This window comes from Nesoenas mayeri (genome assembly GCF_963082525.1).
Source record: "Nesoenas mayeri genome assembly, chromosome: 14".
NCBI lineage: Eukaryota > Metazoa > Chordata > Aves > Columbiformes > Columbidae > Nesoenas > Nesoenas mayeri.
The window spans coordinates 16590895-16609966 of NC_137556.1; the positions used below are offsets into that span (position 1 = coordinate 16590895).

Here is a 19072-nt window from a genome sequence, read left to right on the forward strand (position 1 = left end):
TGGAAAGCTCATCCAGTGCAATCCCCCCATGGAGCAGGAACACCCAGATGAGGTTACACAGGAAGGTGTCCAGGCGGGTTGGAATGTCTGCACAGAAGGAGACTCCACAACCCCCCTGGGCGGCCTGGGCCAGGCTCTGACACCCTCACCAGGAACAAGTTTCTTCCCATGTTTAAGTGGAACCTCCTGTGTTCTAGTTTGTACCCATTGTCCTACCATTGGTTGTCACCGAGAAGAGCCTGGCTCCATCCTCCTGACACTCACACTTTACATATTTATAAACATTTCCAAACTAGCCAAGATTATCAACAGCAACTCTATGCCAGCAGCTGATTGCGCAGCAGCATTCCTTTGGAGCATCCCATGTGCGGGGCACCGAGAGCCCTCGCTCCAGGGAACCCGCTGCAGGGGCAGTGGAAGCTGCAGCACAGCCCCTGCGCTTTGCAGCCCTCGCAGCCCCAAGCAGAGGGACCTGCTGCCCCCGCAGAAATGACACGTTGGCTTTTTGTGGCCTAAAGCCTGTGTGCAGCTGCTGCATCAGAACCGCTGCCGAGCAATCCCGACCGTGTTCAAGCGAGGGCAGCAGCAAGTGCAAGACGTGACGGAAGGAAGGAACCTTCTGCCTCTCCGCACAAAAGCACAAAGAGCTGAACTTCACTGGGATTTCACTTTTACATGGACACAATAGACACATGCTAAACATAGTCCACTAAAAATAACCCTTCCTAAGCGTGAGTTGAGATCTGTTCAGTCTCATGAACTAATTCTGCTGCTTCTTTCCCCTGATTTTTCTGCAGCTCTTTAGGAGGTTACTATCTGTGCATATCACCTTTATCTGAGTCTCTCTTGATCCACCATCAGCTCTGAAACGTTTCTCTTTTCAGTTGCTAAACAGTGATATGAAATCCTTTGCCAAAGTAATTATTCAAATGGCAAGTAGTCTGTAAGCCTTCTTACTTTACTGAAGAATAATAATGTAATTCAAAAGCAGACCATAAATTCCTCTTGAAAAACCTCACACCATATTTCAATCATAACAATAACAAACAAGTGCACTCTAGTTTTACACTTGATTTGCCAAGAACTCTTCAGGAAACAAGCTGTTACTATTGCATTACTATTGCTCCTCTGCTCCTTCCAAGTAGTTAAGTGTGAGTACAAAGACTCAGGGGGCTACTTCTAACTGTGAAGGCGTGAAATTTGTCTTCCCCAGGATAAACAGTTTTGTTATATGAGAACTTAAGATTGCTCCCCCCAACCATGGAAATAAAGCACACGTCTTTATTCACACCCTCTTTTGCCCCTCGTCTCCCAAGAAGTCTAACAATGAGACTCTCGTATATTAAAGCCACATGTGTATAACAAGTTCAGAATGGCAGTTCGGCAAAGAACACTAACTCTACTGCAGTTAAAATAGCAGAGTGGTATCACTACAATGACCACACGGGGTTTGTGACAAAAATACCATTTTTCCCCTAAAAATTTAAGATACACAAGAGCTTTGCACATAGAGTTTTCAGGAATGCTTCATCAGCCCAGTGCCACATTTCGGATTGCTACACCTCTTACAACGTATTGCAGATGAGCTTTGTCCTGAGTTTCTGTGCCAGTTCCGACAACATGGAAACATGCTTAGAATATGTGCTGACATTTGCAATAGTGTGGTTTTTAATTTTTTCCGAAACTACAATCAACTAAAACAATGAGACTTTAGCCTTATAACCTTAGTCAACTAATCCCTCATTGATTTCCCATGCGTCACAAAACATTCTTCCAGAACACTGACCCACTGACAATACTAATAGTTAATTGTCAGGGCACACATACTGGTATATATTTGAACTAGAAGCTGCATATTCTTTTCACTTGTTTGGTACTCATTTTTAGGAAATCCCAAATATCAAGTGTTGCACACCCTAGGAAAATGATACAAAGAGTGCATTTGAGGCATCACACACGGCATATATGCCACACCATTCAGTACACGATTTTTTTCTCTCTTCATTTGTGCCCCTGGGCTTTTTCTGTTTGCTTGTTTGTTTTAGGAAGCACGGAGCATCTCCAGAATAAAGGAATTAAGTAAAGCTAGCTAACAGAGCTTTGGATACTATAACGTTTAACATCCCCATCCAAAACTGTAAATCAATACGAGCTGCAGTTTGTAACTTTCCACTTGAGAAGCTGCTTCTCTTTCTGAAGTGACTTAGCAGACGTGAAAAATTCGTTACAGACCCCACAGCTGGGAAAGAACTGCTAAATCCACCATTTAATGACTGCAAACATTTTTAACCAGTCAGTTCAATCCTGTTCAAAGCAAAAACCCCAATGTTATAATTACTTGCAAAAGTGTTGTTCCTAATAGAAGAAAAATTCTCCTGTCAGCAGATCTGCATTGGCATTTTGCAGTGCCCTGTGTCTGCATCGCTACTGCACGAACAGAAAAATGTTGATGTATCAAGTTCAGGGATAATACAATTGCATGGATAATACTATCCTAGATGAGCACCATCCAGTATTCAAAGGTTAACATTAATAAACTCTAGGCGTGGTGGTTTTTATCAGTCTGCACGATGGCAGCTACCACAATCATTTTCTTCTAAAAAAATCAGAGTAAGCGCAATTCTAATAAATTAGAATAAACATAATAAAATTAGAATAACCAGTGTTCCTATGCTGTAGAAGAAAATAAGCAAAACCTACACACTACATAGAATGCTTTTAAGTCCTACTTCATTAGAAGTGTTCAAGAATCGATGAAGTGGACTATACTATGCATAAGCTCTAATAAAACTGTCCCCAGCCTATCAGTTTCCAAGTTCTGTATATTCTCTGAACAGCACATACTAACCTTTCACCACTCCCAAGAGAGGTGGCGAGTTCTCTTGAGGGGTTCTGTCAGGTTCCTGGGGAGGTACAACCATAGCGAGCGTATGCACCGGTACACGTGGAACCTTCAAACAAAGTCACAGACACATGCTCAGATTAAAGCAAACAAAACCCCCACAACCAAAAAAAACCCAAACAACTTTGGACTGGTCCAGACTTGAAGTGGTAAAACAAAGACCCGTTTCTCCAGCAGACCTCCATTGCACTTGTCCCAAACTCCATATGCTATGCTGCCTCTTGGTATGATCTGTCCCATGCTGGTTTATTGTGGATAATATGTCGATGTTAACTATGTTGCTCTTTACAAAATCCTGGGCTGCGTAGGCTAGAAAACTGTTAACATCTTTAGACTTTTAATCAACTAATTCCACTGGAAAGCTATCTGTCCAGCCAGCAAAATTCTAAACTTACACAATATCTTTTCTTTGATATAACAACCAAACCCAGCAACAATATTTGAGCAGCGCTGTCACAAGTGTTTGGAACTGTTGAAACAAAATACTGAGCAAATGCAACAACAACAGCAAATTCTTCTGAGATCCCAGGTTTGGGACCACCCCGCGTAAGGAGCAGAAAAGGGAACACAGTGCACACGCTCTTCAGGACACTGTGGACAGGACCAATCCACTTGCTCACTCTCTACCATTTCCAAACACATAGACTTTTAAAAACTCTTTCCGCTGTCTGTGTTCACGTCTAAATTGGCTTCAGAATTTAACTAGTGAGGAAGTGCTTCTTTGCAACGTTTATGGTGATACTTAAATAAAAACTCCTTTTGCCTTACCTGAGACTGATCCTGAGATGGAGGTGTGAGCTGAGACAGGTCTGCTGCAGGAACCGACAGAACATTGTTTGGGTAATCCAGCAAGTACGAAACAACATTTGTATGTCCTCCTTTGGCAGCTTCAATGAGCATCGTTGAGCCATCCTGAAGTGATATTTCAGAAACAAAAAGCCAGAAGATGAATTTTTCTACCTGGTGCAGCACGTAAGATATGAATTAGACCATTTAAAATTGCGGGTTTCTTAACGTACTAAATCAACAACACGATGTTTTTGGTCGCTATGATAAACGCATGGTTTAAAGTGAATACCTTGAGTCGATGAGTAGGATCTGCACCGTGAGCCAGAAGGAGCTCAACCACTGCCAGGTGACCTCCCGCACAGGCCAGGGACACCACCGTGTGGTCATTATTGGCTGTAGCCCTGTTCACATTGGCACCTAGAAAGAGAAGATATCTTGGAATTAAAGACGAGGAAATCCTTTTTAAAAGAAAGTATCAACAAGTAGAGTATTTTCTGGAACAGCGAGAAAACTTTTCTAATCTTCCTAATCCGTACATGCTTCTGGGGTAAAAGCAGGGGATTTTGGATAACTGGTGGTGGATAACTCATCTTGTAAAAACAAGGCAGCAATGACAGTAACAGTGGGTCTCCTAAGTGAGAAGAGGGAACACTTGCAGTGTACAAAGTACAACTTGTACATTTTCATTCTAAGCGTTTATCACGGTGCAATTTGTGTTGTTTCAGACAGTACTTGAAGATGTGTTTTTTCTGAAGAAGGGAGTTCATTTTAAGAAACTGAAAATATTTGCTGTACTTCCAATCTATTTATTAATCTGTACAACAGCAGGAAAAGTAACGAGCAAAGTATTTTGTGATTTGTTGCGTCATGAGCTAAATGAAATTCAAAAAACCCTTAACCATTTGGCAAACGCTCATAACCAGATTGATTTTGAAGGATCACAAACATGCATTATTTTTAAGTGGCATTTTAAGGTTTTAAATCCTTTAAACTACTATTTACCTTTGCTAATAAGGAATTGCACAGTGCATAAGTGACCAGCTCGTGCAGCCTTCATTAGCGGGGTTCTCCCACCTTCAGATTCATGTTCCTATTGTAAAGAAGAAACAACAGGTGTAAAGAAATGGGCAAAACTTGGACCATTTTTTCAGCTGTTGAACCATCTCATGATGGGCCAGAACTACCTGTATCAGCAGAATATCTATCTTATAAGCTGTCTGTAATCAATACAAACAGACTGGAATCAATGTTCATGTTATCTTAAATACTGAATCGCAGAGTCAAAAAGCATTAAGGCCACATCCATACTGTTATCGCACAATGAAGTTTCCCTACTTACATACCCCTTTTTTGTTTAGTGTTCATAACATACTTGAGAACAGTAACATCTTGCTTCCTCCTCAAGAAAGGACGACTATTTAACACAAATACGTCCGGCATCAGCAAGTATACAAATAACTATGAACTGATGTGCTACCGTTCCAAGAGCTGTCACACGCTGCACGCCAGACCTTTAACATGGCAATAATGGCTGAAGTGCAGAAAACATATTTAACACACTGAACAAAATCAGCAATAAACAGGAGACAAATCCCTGCAGGTCACCACATGTCTCTGAATAAGAGGGTTGGACAACAAAGCAGAAAAACGACAAAAGGATGATACAAACCAACATGAAAGGAACAAGCAAAAAGAACAATTTGCTAATTTAAAAAGTTTCCAAATGCTGGAAAGATGTGGTTGGATACAACTGCATTAGGGAAGTTACAGAACTAGAAAATTTGCCTGCTATGTAGACATGATCAATCCCACAAAGAATGCTGACTAATACACATCAACCCTCCCACAGCAACATCCTCTTCGTGGGAGCACTTGTATTTGTGCTTTGAATATTCAGTCTGATCAATAATATATTAGGATTGTGGGTTTTTTTTTTAATTAAATACCTGGGAAGCTAAGCTCTAAATTCACTGTTTCCTTCTGGAATTGCCTATATACCTGCCAGTGACAGTTAACATTTAGTACCAACAGTGGATGATGCTGATAGTTACAGACATAAAAGGACAAGGATAGATTTGACAGAACAAATCAACTCCTTCACAGTTTCAGTATTCCTGAAAACTCTGCATATGTCCTTCGACGTATGGCTTGCCTTGGTTGCAATCTGTACCTTAAGTTAGCTTTCTATTGATACACTCAAGGAAGAAATCTCTTGACTGGATATTCTATTGGAGAAAATACAAAACGATGCTTTGCCATAATGAAGGTTACACTACCCCTCTCCTATGAGCTTTGGAAAGAGCAGAAGCACTCAGCTCCTGAGCCTTCATAAGAACTTTGTATTATTGCATACCACTAACACACATTTAAACTCTATATTTGTTCTCTGATTTCTTTGCTTACTTGGTAGCATAATGCACAGATGCAGAGCCAGCACTGGGCCCTTGTGGCCAGGAAGCCAATGGTACCTGGGGTGGGTTAGAAGGGGGTGGTCAGTAGGGCAGAGAGGTTCTCCTGCCCCTCTGCTCTGCCCTGGGGAGACCACACCTGGAATCTTGTGTCCAGCTGTGGCCCCTCAGTTCCAGCAGGACAGGGAACTGCTGGAGAGAGTCCAGCGCAGCCACCAAGATGCTGAAGGGAGTGGAGCATCTCCCGTGTGAGGAAAGGCTGAGGGAGCTGGGGCTCTGGAGCTGGACAAGAGGACACTGAGGGGGGACTCATTCCTGGGGATCAATATGGAAAGGGGGAGTGTCAGGAGGATGGAGCCAGGCTCTTCTGGGGACAACCAGTGACAGGACAAGGGGTAATGGCTTCAAACTGGAACACAAAAGGTTTCACTTAAATTTGAGACGAAACTTCTTCTTGGTGAGGGTGTCAGAGCCTGGCCCAGGCTGCCCAGGGAGGTTGTGGAGTCTCCTTCTGTGCAGACATTCCAACCCGCCTGGACACCTTCCTGTGTAACCTCATCTGGGTGTTCCTGCTCCATGGGGGGATTGCACTGGATGAGCTTTCCAGGGCCCTTCAACCCCCTGACATCCTGGGATTCTGTGAGATACAGCAGATAGGGAGCCTTACAGACTTACTACTGAAGTTGCCATTTTTGGCTTTGGTGTGGTTGTTTGTTTGTTTGTTTTTTAAAAAATAAGGAGATTCCACTCCCAGGGGAGTGCTTAGCTGTCAGTAAATACATGCATACTTTTGGATTGTCTGCATATCAGAAATATTTGCAGGACATCTAAAGCTAATTGTGTTAGTATGTGGCCCAATGACGTGCAAGAATCAGTAGCATGCCCTTGAGCTCTGACACTTACTTTGGTATTTGGCACAGATTTTCCTGCCTCAGCCGCTGCCAAGAGCATAAAAAGCCAGATGCTGCTGTTTACCTTATGTACAGTAAACCCTTAATACTGGTGGCAAATCACTCACAAAGCAGCTATGGATGCAACGAACTACTGAACACCACTTCACTCACTGAGCAGGGCCAGGACATGACTGCCCAAACAATCTAATACACATTCCTACATCCCCACTGATGCAGCAAAGAAGCAACATTTATTTTTCAGTCATCTTAGCTATAGTCAAGATAGTGAAAAGCCATCCTATATTGCATTCAGATGTAGCATTTCTGATAACTAACAGAAAGACAGCATTATTTGCAACATACTCTATTCCTAACAGACTTCGCAGTTGAAATCTTACCCATGGATGTCAGGAGGCTGCCTCATTTAAATGCAATGCCGCTCTTCTGCCCAGCGAAACCAACTGTCACTTCATCAAGCAGGCAGAACTTGATCCTCAACTATTATCAAACACTTGCAGTACAACACACATCATCAGTCCGGCCAAACTAAACCATTTGTGTGCCCACCTGCTGTAGATCTTCAGAAGTTACTGCGTTGTGATCGTATTTTTCACAGCAGAAGATAGAAATGCATATTTTAAGATGAAATTAATTCTGATTTCACCACTCTACTTAGTCCTAATAAAGGTCAGCAGATAGGGTCAACTCAAGCTTTAAGGGTAAGCATCTAAATAAGCCAAAATACGCTGATCCAGTGCAGTGCCTTTGTCTGCTTGCACCCATTCTTTCACCTGGAATGGCCATGAATTTCAAAGACATTTCTTTTAGCTGCAGTGGATAATCAAGATCAGCACAGAGAACAGGAAAGCTGTCCAAAGGCAGTCCCTCTCAGCTTTCCAATGCGCTTCTTCCTTGTATTAATATGAAATACATGCAAATGCTTATTTTGTAAGAACAAAAACTAGCAGGGAGTACTCATTTCCAAAGCCAATTTCTTGAGCTCTCTGCACTGCAGGACTCAGCACAACATTCTGTCTCCCCTCACTGTTCCCATCCTGAGAAACAGTGCAGATAGTACGATCAGAAAGAGATAGAAAGGAGAACAACTATGCCAGTTTTTATTAGAAAAGCCCGTCTCTACACACTTGAGCGATGTGCTTTCCTGCTAATTCTGCTTCAATAGAAAGAACACTTGAGAAGAATTTTCTGTAGGTTTGGGTACCGGATTGGAAGGAAACGGACAAAGTGAGAGTATTACCCAAATCAGGTAAGAGTTGACATTATCTGCACCTTTTCCACTGGGACTCAAAAAGGAGATCAGAGTCCAGACAATAACAATATTTTCCTTCATAGGCAAACCAATAGTTCAGAAAGTATAATACTTCAGAAGCATCTTTTGACAATAATCAGTATTTGTTTAGTCTTGATTTTGAGTTCTGTTTCAGGCAATTCCAAGATCCACTACATACGGGGCTCTCCCTCTGCGTCATTCTCCTTGGTTCACAAGTGCTCACGGTTGCCAAGTATTATTCACTAGGAGTTTGTTTCCAATGTTGTTTGTTATTTAAAAATTCTAGAACAAAACCTGCGTTTTCAAAGGGCTGGTTGCTCTCTTCAGTTTTTTAACCAGTTTCTCTCATCCATGACAAGAGTGAATATTTACCGGAAATCCTAATGTTATTCTAAGCAAAATGATTTAGACAAAGTTTTTCGAAGCAAAACAATAGCCAAACAATATGGCTTTTAACACTATGCCACTTTGCCATCACCAGAAATATGGTATTCTAACAGTCACCAACCTAATTGTCCCAGATAACCTTCCTGAGTCATGGAGCAAAATCGTATTTCAGAGGCACTTGAAAACTGAACTTTTTATTTTTGTTTTAAATAGGGTTTCAGAAAACCCAAAGGAAGGGAAAATGCAGGACAAAGATGGCCTGTCTAGTCCACATGGCAAGTCTTTGTATTTTTTAAGGAACTGAGATGCGTTAAAGCCATGCTTGTCGTTAGCTTGTATCCTGAGGCTGCAGCTTACAAGCATCAAAGGCCAACCTCACCTGATGCTTGCCCGGCTCTATGCCCTCCAAAATAGTCTTCTTTAAGTCCTCCTGCTTGTCCTGCGGAAGGAAAAAGAAGAACTCACGGCTCTCGTTCTACAAATAAAGGTTCTCCTTGGTCATGAAGACCTGGAACGTGAATTTAAATGGATCGGATCCACCAGGTGAAAATGTTTTGCTGCAATTAGGCAAGTACAAACGTACGATCAAGCAACGCAGCTCTTGCCAGTTAAAGACTTCTGCCACAAGCCACTCAGATTGATGAAGATAGAACAAAGGCCATATGCAGCATCTTGTTAAATTCAAGATGACTTTTTGTACGCCATTGGCAAAAGAGAAGATTTAATTGTACTCTGCACCACACAGAGACTGCAACATAACATCCAAAAGGTGTTAACTGCAAAAATCAGCTTTGTGCCTTCTGCAACATTTGGCTTTATTTGTAGAAGACAGAGGGCAAAGCCTAAAAAAGATCTGAAATCCCTGACGGTTCAAGAAACACTATGGAAGAACATGACAGCTTTGCAGACCGCTCACTGCAGTGACAACGTAGCAGTCTCCAGCATGGCTCCACTCAAATCCGTATCGGTTGCTTTTGGAGATGTTTAAATGCTGCCTTACGTGCAACGGCATCAAACATGCAGTGTGTTATACACACAAAGGAAAGTGAGTTTCTTATCAAGGAGCCATGTTAGTGTGAGGGACGTTAGCAGCTGAGGGCAAAGCAACGATCCCTGTAATGAAAAAATGTGTGTGTGTAAAATAGGTGGCCAGTTTGAGTTTTCAAGGAAAGTCACGCGTGGAATTTTAACTAGTACAAAGAGCTTTGGGGAGAGCTTGACGGTGTAAAATGAGAAGAATGCAAGGATGAAGCTGCCCTCAGGGTCCTCTTCCATCTCTCCATTTCAGCATAAAAGCACTTGTATATCTTCTAGTAGAAAGGTGAACTCCAGCATGACATCAACTCCCCCGTGCAGCAGAGCCTCACATGCAGCTTCAAGGCAGCCTGGATCGAAAACCCCAATTTAAAAGGCTTTTCTGCACTTCCCAGCTGAGAAAAGCTGCGATCTTCTTGCTGTCCCAAAAGGAACAATCTCTTTTGTTTTCAGCTGCACTGAACCAAGCAAAGATGCAACCAGCTGGTCAAGAGCAGTCTTGCTTTCACTGGAATCTCCAGTCAGCATTTCATCCAGGTCTGAATCAACACCTAAGGGGAACAGGCACCCCAACAGGTGCTTTCAGTTCATAGAAAGGTATATAGCTTAAGAGTAGGATATTACCTCTCACTAAATACCATCGCTACTCTTCGCGAGCTTTACAGTCCTTAACCTAGGCCCTGTGGGAACATATGTACACCATGCATGTCTTACCTTATAAATGCTTGGAGATAAAGGTAATTGCTAGCAAAGACATGCAGAAGGATAAAACAAAAAGAGAACTCTCATAGGAAGAACAAGTGCCTCCTCTCACCTTTGAGATTAGACAAACCTTTGCCGCACAGGTAAATAACTGTATTGCTGAAGTGCTGGTTATTTTCTCCTAATACCATTAAACCATCCCAGCACTTAAGAAAAATGCTTTTATTAAATCATATTTCAGAGCTCTACTCTCCAAGATTTTGCTCCTATTAGTCACAAAATCTAAAGTAGGTGTTTTGTCCCCAGAAAGACAATTGTAAACAAGTAAAATTTCCATTGGGTCCAGCGGTAGGAGCTCAGACTGAGAGCCTGAAAGGCTCAACTCCTGCAGGCGATAACAGAGCTAGAATGCAACTAAGGCACAGATGGGATCACAGGCTGAAGTCTTCAGATGTGCCTCCTATTAAGTCACTCATATACTTGGCAAAAGCGAGCCGATTTCAAAATGCATACATTAACAAGGAAAGGTACAGCCCTGCCAAGCTAGTTTTGCTACAGATTTTTACATGCCAGCTTTGTCCCTGAAAGGACATGGAAAAGCCAGATCCCTTAAAGAAGGGCATCAGAAAAGCATCAGAGTAATTGGTAAGAAGCCAGACTTCATAAACAATTACTCATAAGGAGATATGAATTCATCAAAATACCATACACGATTGTGCAGCTCTCCAGCAGACAGAAACAGAAGAGGGTGTACTCTGACACTGCAAAGTTTTAAGGAAAAATTAACACAAGCCAAAGAAAGTTCAGCTCAGCCATCATTTTTTTAGTTCTCCTGCTTCTTATGAAGCCACGTTCCTTAATGAATCTAACAGAGATCTCAAGATCTTCACTCATTCTTGAACTGAATTATCTATGTTAGAAGATCAGTCCCTGAAAAGCAAGAGTTCCCATTATCTACTTGCAAAACCAGCAGGCTTTCTGTGCTCAGATGTGGTGGTAACAACCTCTCCCTGTTCAGACAAAACTCTGTGAGGACTAGAATCACTCATCATATTGATCACAGAACAGTTTGGGTTGGATGGGACCTTCACAGTTCACCTAGTTCCTCCTCCGGCCATGGGCAGGGCCATTGTCCACTAGATCAGCTCTGGCCAAACTGACCTTGAGCTTTTCCACACATGGGGCATCCACAACCTCTCTGGGCAACTTGTTGCAGCGTCTCACCACCCCCATCGTAAAACATGCTCATACTTTAGCTCAAAGTTCTATTTTGAGACTGAGAAAACCTCAACTGGACATGAGCAACAACACTCAGGAATCAGTTCAGTAGAGTGATTTGGGTTGCTGACGTTTCAGCAAAGTTGGAAGATTCTAGTTCTCAGTGAGCACAATACAGGGAACACCCTGACAAGAACATCTCTTGCCTTTCGCCAATTTGGCTCCTCTTCACACCTGCAGTCTCAAAGTTTGCACCTCAAATCCCATTCAGTCCTGAACTCCTGACAAGTGACAGAATCACAGAATCATTTCATTTGGAACAGACCCTCAGGATCATTGAGTCCAACCACAACCTCACTCTAGCACTAAACCATGTCCCTGAGAACCTCATCTAAACGCCTTTTAAACCCCTCCAGGGACTTCAGAAACATTCCTCTGAACAATTACAAAGATAACAAACCTATTCAAAACAGCTTACAACTTCTAATAAAGCGAAACAACACAGAGGTTTGAAAGGAAACTTCTCCAAACCCAAGGCAGCTGTTGTAAGCACTGCTGCACTTTTGAAGGCATTTCCCTATTTACTTACAATCAGAATTCAGAACTGGTAGATTTCTATGGCAGGTGTCCCTTTCATGTGCGATTTTCCTTTGCTTCCTTACTGTTTTTATCTTGGCAGCTCCCCATTTTGATTGGCAGTACAAGAAAATGAAGTAAAATAAAACTAAACTTTAGAAAGGCACGAGATTTTTCTCAACAATCCTGATTAGAACTAGATGCTAAAAGCCATGAGCACTGCTCACCTTAGTGATGAGGGGGAAAAAATCAAAACCGCCTAGCTCTAACAATTTGAAGGGATATTTAAGCAGCAACCCTTGCATGTTTTTAAAAGGTTATGCATAATAATTTATATGGTTTTGCTTCAGGCTTTGCTCCTCACTGTGAGACGCTTCGTGGCTTGTACTAACCAACTTGTATTAACCCATTAAAACATCCAATAACACCCCAAAAACTTCTCCTGCCTCTACTAAAGTGGCCGATGCTTGGTACCGAACACCAAATTGAGCCAAGTGCAGCTGGTGTGCCAAAAACCCCATAAACGCGCACTCCCCCCATTAACACGACCTTCCTCCCGCTAGAAACATATGAAGCAGAACTTCACTGCAGAAGCACAAATAAGGCCTGAAAAGAAATATACTCACAAAGAAGGGTGGAAGCAATATTAATTCACAATTATAACATGAATTTGTATCGGTAAATATAAACTTAAATAATAAAGTACTTCATTTAAAGCTGAAATTTAAGTTACTTCATAAAGATGTTTATTTATCAGGTTCAGTGATACAACAACCAAAAAGACTCAAAACCCAACCAAAGCCACCACACACCCCACACAAGCAGAGAGTGCAAACAGAACAGAGAATTGTGGGAGAAATGAAAAGGACAACCAAAATAAGAGTCTTTCCTGCTTTGCCCTTAAGGCTTTTAAAACTCCTTTAGAAGACTAACGTATCCATTGCTTTCTAATGCTTAAAAGCCAAACAAACATGATATTCCTGTAGTAAATGAAGAGGCAGTTTTAGGTCTTCCACTGCATAATACGAAAAAAGTCAATACAATTATGCAAACAACTTATGATTAAATGCATTTCAGAGAACAAACACTGTGAAAGCAACACGCTGATACCAAGAGTTATAAGAAAGAAAAGAGTTCTGGACCAAATAAAAGAGATTATCTTACACTGGTCATTTAAAATGCATTGCCTGGTTTGGGTTGGTTTGTGTTGTGTTTGTTTAGAAAGTTAAAAGACACACAGTGTTCAAAAAGTAACGCATTAAAATAGAGAAGCAGAAGCTCCCAACACGAAAATATTTTGAATTTCGAGCAGTGCAGCAGGTAAACTCTAATCCACAAGAGTTCAGCAATAATAAAGAAGCCTAATGACAAAAGGCAAGGCTGAAACACAGCCTGCTAATCAATTCACCTTATGAACTACATTGAAATTAAGATAATCAACTGTCACAAGTGTAAACTACAGCTAAAACTTTGCACTTAATGGAAGAAAGATTGCTCAATAAGATCTTTTATTATTCAGACCAAATGGAATATGCAGGCTTTCAATAAAGTTTTTCCTGACTCTTTTCACACCCATATATGAACCTCAACTGCTTAAATCAGCTTCCCGCTCTGTAGGCACAAAAGCTTTGGCACAAAGTGCTTTCCCCACAAGCTGTAGCAGAAGCCTTACCAAATCAGCACCGGCTTGAAGCAACACATCTGCAACATCTGTATGGCCGTTTTCACAGGCGTAGGTCAAAGCTGTGTCTCCTGTGGCTGTGGTGGCGTGAACGTTGGCTCCTAGAAACACAACATTTCATTTTTCTTCTTACTGGCCGTCTCGTTATCAAGTATTTCATATCAGATAAACACAACAATCAAGGCGCTTTCTCTGTGACAATATCTATATCCTACCGATGAACGGCTCCCACAGCCCAAGGGCATCGCTCTCGTGGTAAAAATTGCTCTCACAGTAGAAATGCTCTGAGGGGAGGGGATGAGCCAAGGCTTGGAAGAGGCATGACTGGCAACCTCAGCGCTTAAACCTATATACTCACTTATTCCTACACTCCCTCTACAGCAATGAAGATTTCAGTTGTTATAACAAATAAAAGTGAATCCAGACAGCTGTCTAGACTATCCATTTGACAAGGAGCTCCACGTCAAGGAAAACCAGACAAAATGCACGTTATTGAATTAATATTAATACTACAAGACCATACACTTCTACAAATTTCATTTCTTCTTTATAATAATTTGCTTTAAAACCACTTTGTTGACATAATTTGCCTAGCTTCACATAAGCCAGCTACATGAAAACTACGCATTACTCTTACTATATAATGCATTATTCTTAAAAAAAAAAGCCAGTGTGATTAGCCATTTTCTTATTTGCAAGGTGTGAGATATATTTAGAGACTCCCCAATGCCAAAACCAGGTTTCTCAATTAACTTTCGACATGATCAGCAATGGAGGGCAAGGAGTATTCCAAGTGAGCCCGTAACGGGTGTCACATACTGGTATCACCGCACAAAGATTCACAGTTGTTACTGTCCCTTGATGAGCGGGGGTATCACCTTCTAGAACTACAAATCCAGGCAGTTTTATGCTTATTCTTAGAAAAGAGCATACAAATAAATCACCTCCCACACCAAAATGCAGCTCCTTTTATTTATTATTCTATTTATTATTTTGATCAGTATTACTACTCCTTAGCCTCTACCACTGCAATTTGACAGGTGAACACTGAAGAATCATTTCCTCTCCAACTCCAGCAAAATCTAATTTTTATTACTATATAATGCACTAGTAAAACTCATTCACTGCAGAAATTCAGCACATTCCAGAATCTGTATTACACACTATTTCACAGGGCACAATTCCTAATGTGCTGGTTATTCAGGGAGACAGGCTGCACATTATCAGGCTCAGTCAAAGCAGGAGTAACAAATCAAACAAGTATGATCTGTATTAACATTTTGTCCTAAATGCAGTCAGCTGGAAACAACGTTCCCAATCAACCTTGATGTATTTTAGATATGCAACAGAAACCAGTGAGGCACTTTCTACTGTTAACAGTATCAAACAATATTAAGGTATAACATACGCTTTTTTCTTCTCACCAAGGTATCTGAGAATACAGTTTCTTCTTACAACACTGCCACCATCAAGCCTGCGTATCTTCTAAATCACATAGAACATCGAGTCTATAATACCTGTGGGCTGCACATACCTGCTGCCAGCAAGTATTTCACCAATTCCAGATGACCCTCTTGAGCAGCTTCCATCAAAGGCGTTGAGCAACCAAGCTCGATATCGGCTCCTGCCTTAATAAGGAAGTCAGCTACTTCAGAAAACCCTCCGCAACATGCCAAAGTAAGAGCCGTTTCCTGCGTTTCTTCTGTCTGCGCATTTATATTCGCCCCTGGGAAACAAAATAGCTGTTATTTTGACTGACCAGACACAGGGTCATCACCTCCACAGTTTGGGTGGTTCAGCGCTGCTCGGTAGTTACACCAACGAGCAGTGAAAACCACACACTACGTCAGAGGAATTTGCACAGAATACCTCATTGCAAATGGTCAACACTACGCTCTTCACAACAAACGCTCAAGGAACAGTGAGCTCACCTTGTGCCAGCAGCAAGGCGACCATCTCTTCATGGCCTTCCCGGGCAGCTTCCATCAGAGGAGTGTAACCTTCATCATTAACCTCCTCCAGGTTGGCTCCCCTCTCAATCAGAAGAGCTGCCAATTCCACGTGGCCACCGCAAGCAGCCAGAGTGAGCGGAGACTCAAATGAATCCGCAGGCATGTTCACTTGAGCACCGCTGTCTAAAAGCAAGCGCGCCACTTCCACGTGTCCATCCTACAAAACAAAGGCGAACAACATGCAAATCAGAAACACTTAAAGTCAACTGACGTTGTGGTTGCAACTACTATCATACTAGGTCTGAAAATGTTCCTAAAAAGACATGGTCTTTTTCCTTATGATGGTTCAATTTATGACATACTTATGGTTATACGAACGGACATTTAGTTTTCCACCTACATCTAAGTTAGGTTTAAATGCATGAGGAAATATATGTTGGGGTTTTAATCTTTCTCGGGGGAGCAGGGAAAGTGTTATGGGATAAGACTTTCTTAAATATCCAGCAAAACACCTGGGACACAAAAGTAATAGAGATAACAAACAAGTACCGTAAGTAATAAACCCACTCCATGACTAAATGCCCAAAAAAGCATCAGAAAAGAAGATTTTCTTTTTCTCTGTAGTTGATTCATGGCTAAAACAATCTTTGCCATAGAGGGAAGAGAATGAGGATTGCCAGAGCAGTCTGTCTGACCCCTTACCAAAGCGTATGAATGCAGCTGTCGGCTTCTCAAGAAACTATCACTAAACTCCGCAAAGTTACTTGAGAGAGACCAAATACCAAAAACCGCATGTTTCACCTAAGGTTTGCGGAGCGCCACACGATACCTCTCAGAAGAAAATGTCAAGAAGTTCGGGCACCAGGAAACTCAAATGCTTTCTCCCTCCCACATAAGTTAAGAAACTGGGACTCAAACTTGTGGAATAACTTGGAGAAGAGATTTTGGAAAACTGAAACAGGTTACAAAGTGCATCTAATGAAGGCGGAAGGTTCGAGTCATGCGAAGGATGCTCATTGAGATATAGCGGGTCTGAGGGCGTTTCATACTAATCTTTCTTCGGCATACACAATTAACAGGATAACTTAAGGATGGAAAGGGAACTCCAACTTCAGTGGAAAGTATCAGATGTTTTTATGTGGTGGCCGTAGAAGAACATCTAAATAAAGTTGGGCAACACTAAAGGGCAAAAACCAGACATTAGAAGATCCCTCTGCCCAAGGTTCAAGCCAGAGCTGTCCAGGCTGGGGCACTAAATCACCTAAGGGTGATTTATAAAGCTATAAAGCTAAGAACTCCAGTAATTCCCAGAATTCAAGAACTTCTTATGTATTAAGAACAGCAATCTCAAGCAAACTACCAGTTCCCCATTCTGATGCCACTAGAATTGTCAGCCAGTGACTCCAACAGCTACCACAGAGCTATAGAAAAGGTGGTAAGAGGGATCTCAAACACGCAGCTCCTGTCAACACTGTTCTTAAGTTGACCATGAAGCAGGTAGTAAGTAACCTGAGACTGACGGCAATCGAATGTGTCAATTAAAGACAGGCCATCTGTTGTTCTCAGAGGAGCTGGCTAAAAGCCAACAGCAACCTCGTCTCACTCACAGCGTTATCCTAGGTGTGGCACTCCGTCTTGAACAGACATATTCAAACGCAGAGGCACTTACAAGATAATTGGTGATCAGAGACCAGACGTCTCAGCTTCCTGTATTTGTAGCACTCATTAGCTGGAAAATGGTGAAGACTGAGAAAAGTCACACTAACTTGGTGGAATGGTTTCCTTCTGCAAAGGTGGAGTCAAAAATATAACAAGGAACGAACTCCATCATTCAGCATGGAGTTGGGACCAGCTTATTCTCTGTTGCTTTTAAAGGTCACTACACATTCTGTAATACAAACTAGCCTGAAATATCCAAGAGCTGAAAACGTGCAGGTGACCACAAAACTTTATCTTCCGCAAGCAAGACACTTCACAGCCTCCAAGTCAAGCCAGGGCTTGGAGTGTATGACCATGAAAGAAAACAAAACCCTACTAAACCTGAACAGCGGGCTGATGATATCACTTAGTTTGCAGTCATGCTACAACCTCCTTTAGGTGACAGCCTAGCGCCAAGAAGGAATCCACATGGGAAAGATTATTCGAGGATACTATTACCACTTCACTATTGGAAGACTTCAACACAGCTTGAGACGTTACAATCTGACATTGGTCCTTTGCATCATCACCTCACAACTGCACTGAAAGAACACTTGATCCGCCAGCTCTCGGGAGACTGGAGGAACATTGCAGCCTGTCTTCTAAGGATTACAGGCTACTGGGAACAAATTAAGCTTTCCTCTGTTCGCTGGGCTTCCTATGAAAACAAGGTCCCTGTTCTTTCTTCAAAGAGGTTACCCAGCTTGAAGAATAAATAAAAGGTCATCCAGGGTCTGGACATCAATGGTTGCAGATATACTTTGACACAACACCATGCTATTTATCAAGATGAAGCTCTTCAAAAGGGAGGTTTCTCCTCGATGACTGCTTTGAAATGATATGAGTTGCTCAAGAACTTAGCATTAAACTACTTTTGATCTACTGTTTTATTTCTAAAAGAAAAACCTCATAGCACCATTTACAGAAACCAAGAAGAGATGCAAAACTCTTCCCATAGTGGTGAAAGGCCAAGATAATGCGCTAGTCAATCCAGCTGACTGCACTTCTGGAAGGCTCATACCATGATGATCTGAGAGGTCTTATTTATAAAGACAAAGGTGGAAAACTAACTCTTACACTGCAAAAGAAACAGAGAGCACTTAAAACAACACATCACCCCCCCAAAATTAGAATAATTTTTCTCTATGACCAGTTAGACTGATAACCTGGCCTCCTGTGGTACCTATAGTAAAGGATTTCTTATGATAAAAACACATGGTCACTGCAGACCCAAAGCAGCTTGTTAACAAAGGCTCGCTTTATTTTATCATCTCTTTTACTCATTCTTCTCTCGTTGAACAGGGAGCAGTAAAAAGAAAGGCTGTTTACCATGCAGGCCTCCATTAGCGCCGTGTGCATCTCATCTGTTTTGTGTTCTTGATCAGCTCCAGCTTCAAGCAAAAACCGAACCATATCTAAATGGCCTTCAAATGAAACAGATCAAGACAAATAAGAATTTAATAGCGTAAACTTTGAGTAGTAAGGACAATACACTTAATGAAATTCAGATTTTCATAGCTTGCTGTTAGAATTTTTACAA

The 19072-nt window shown here is 41.8% G+C and overlaps 1 protein-coding gene across 10 annotated transcripts in view; it reads right to left on the bottom strand.

Annotated features, from left to right (window-relative positions):
* Positions 1–19072, bottom strand: part of ANKHD1 (ankyrin repeat and KH domain containing 1) — a gene marked incomplete at its 3' end in the record, with an annotated part of 115094 nt that overhangs the window by 46861 nt on the left and 49161 nt on the right. For 8 of the 10 annotated variants that reach the window (XR_013922845.1, XM_080353612.1, XM_080353610.1 and 5 more), the window contains 8 exons: positions 18862–18956; positions 15814–16051; positions 15417–15608; positions 13874–13983; positions 4694–4781; positions 3981–4108; positions 3671–3814; positions 2849–2951 (listed from right to left, as the gene is read on the bottom strand). Coding sequence is in view for 9 of the 10 variants with exons in the window: in XM_080353612.1 (XP_080209738.1) it covers positions 2849–2951; positions 3671–3814; positions 3981–4108; positions 4694–4781; positions 13874–13983; positions 15417–15608; positions 15814–16051; positions 18862–18956 (1098 nt within the window). Of the gene's footprint in view, positions 1–2848; positions 2952–3670; positions 3815–3980; positions 4109–4693; positions 4782–9032; positions 9110–13873; positions 13984–15416; positions 15609–15813; positions 16052–18861; positions 18957–19072 lie in introns of those variants that run through there. The other 2 variants (XM_080353613.1, XM_080353606.1) reach the window with 2 other exon arrangements.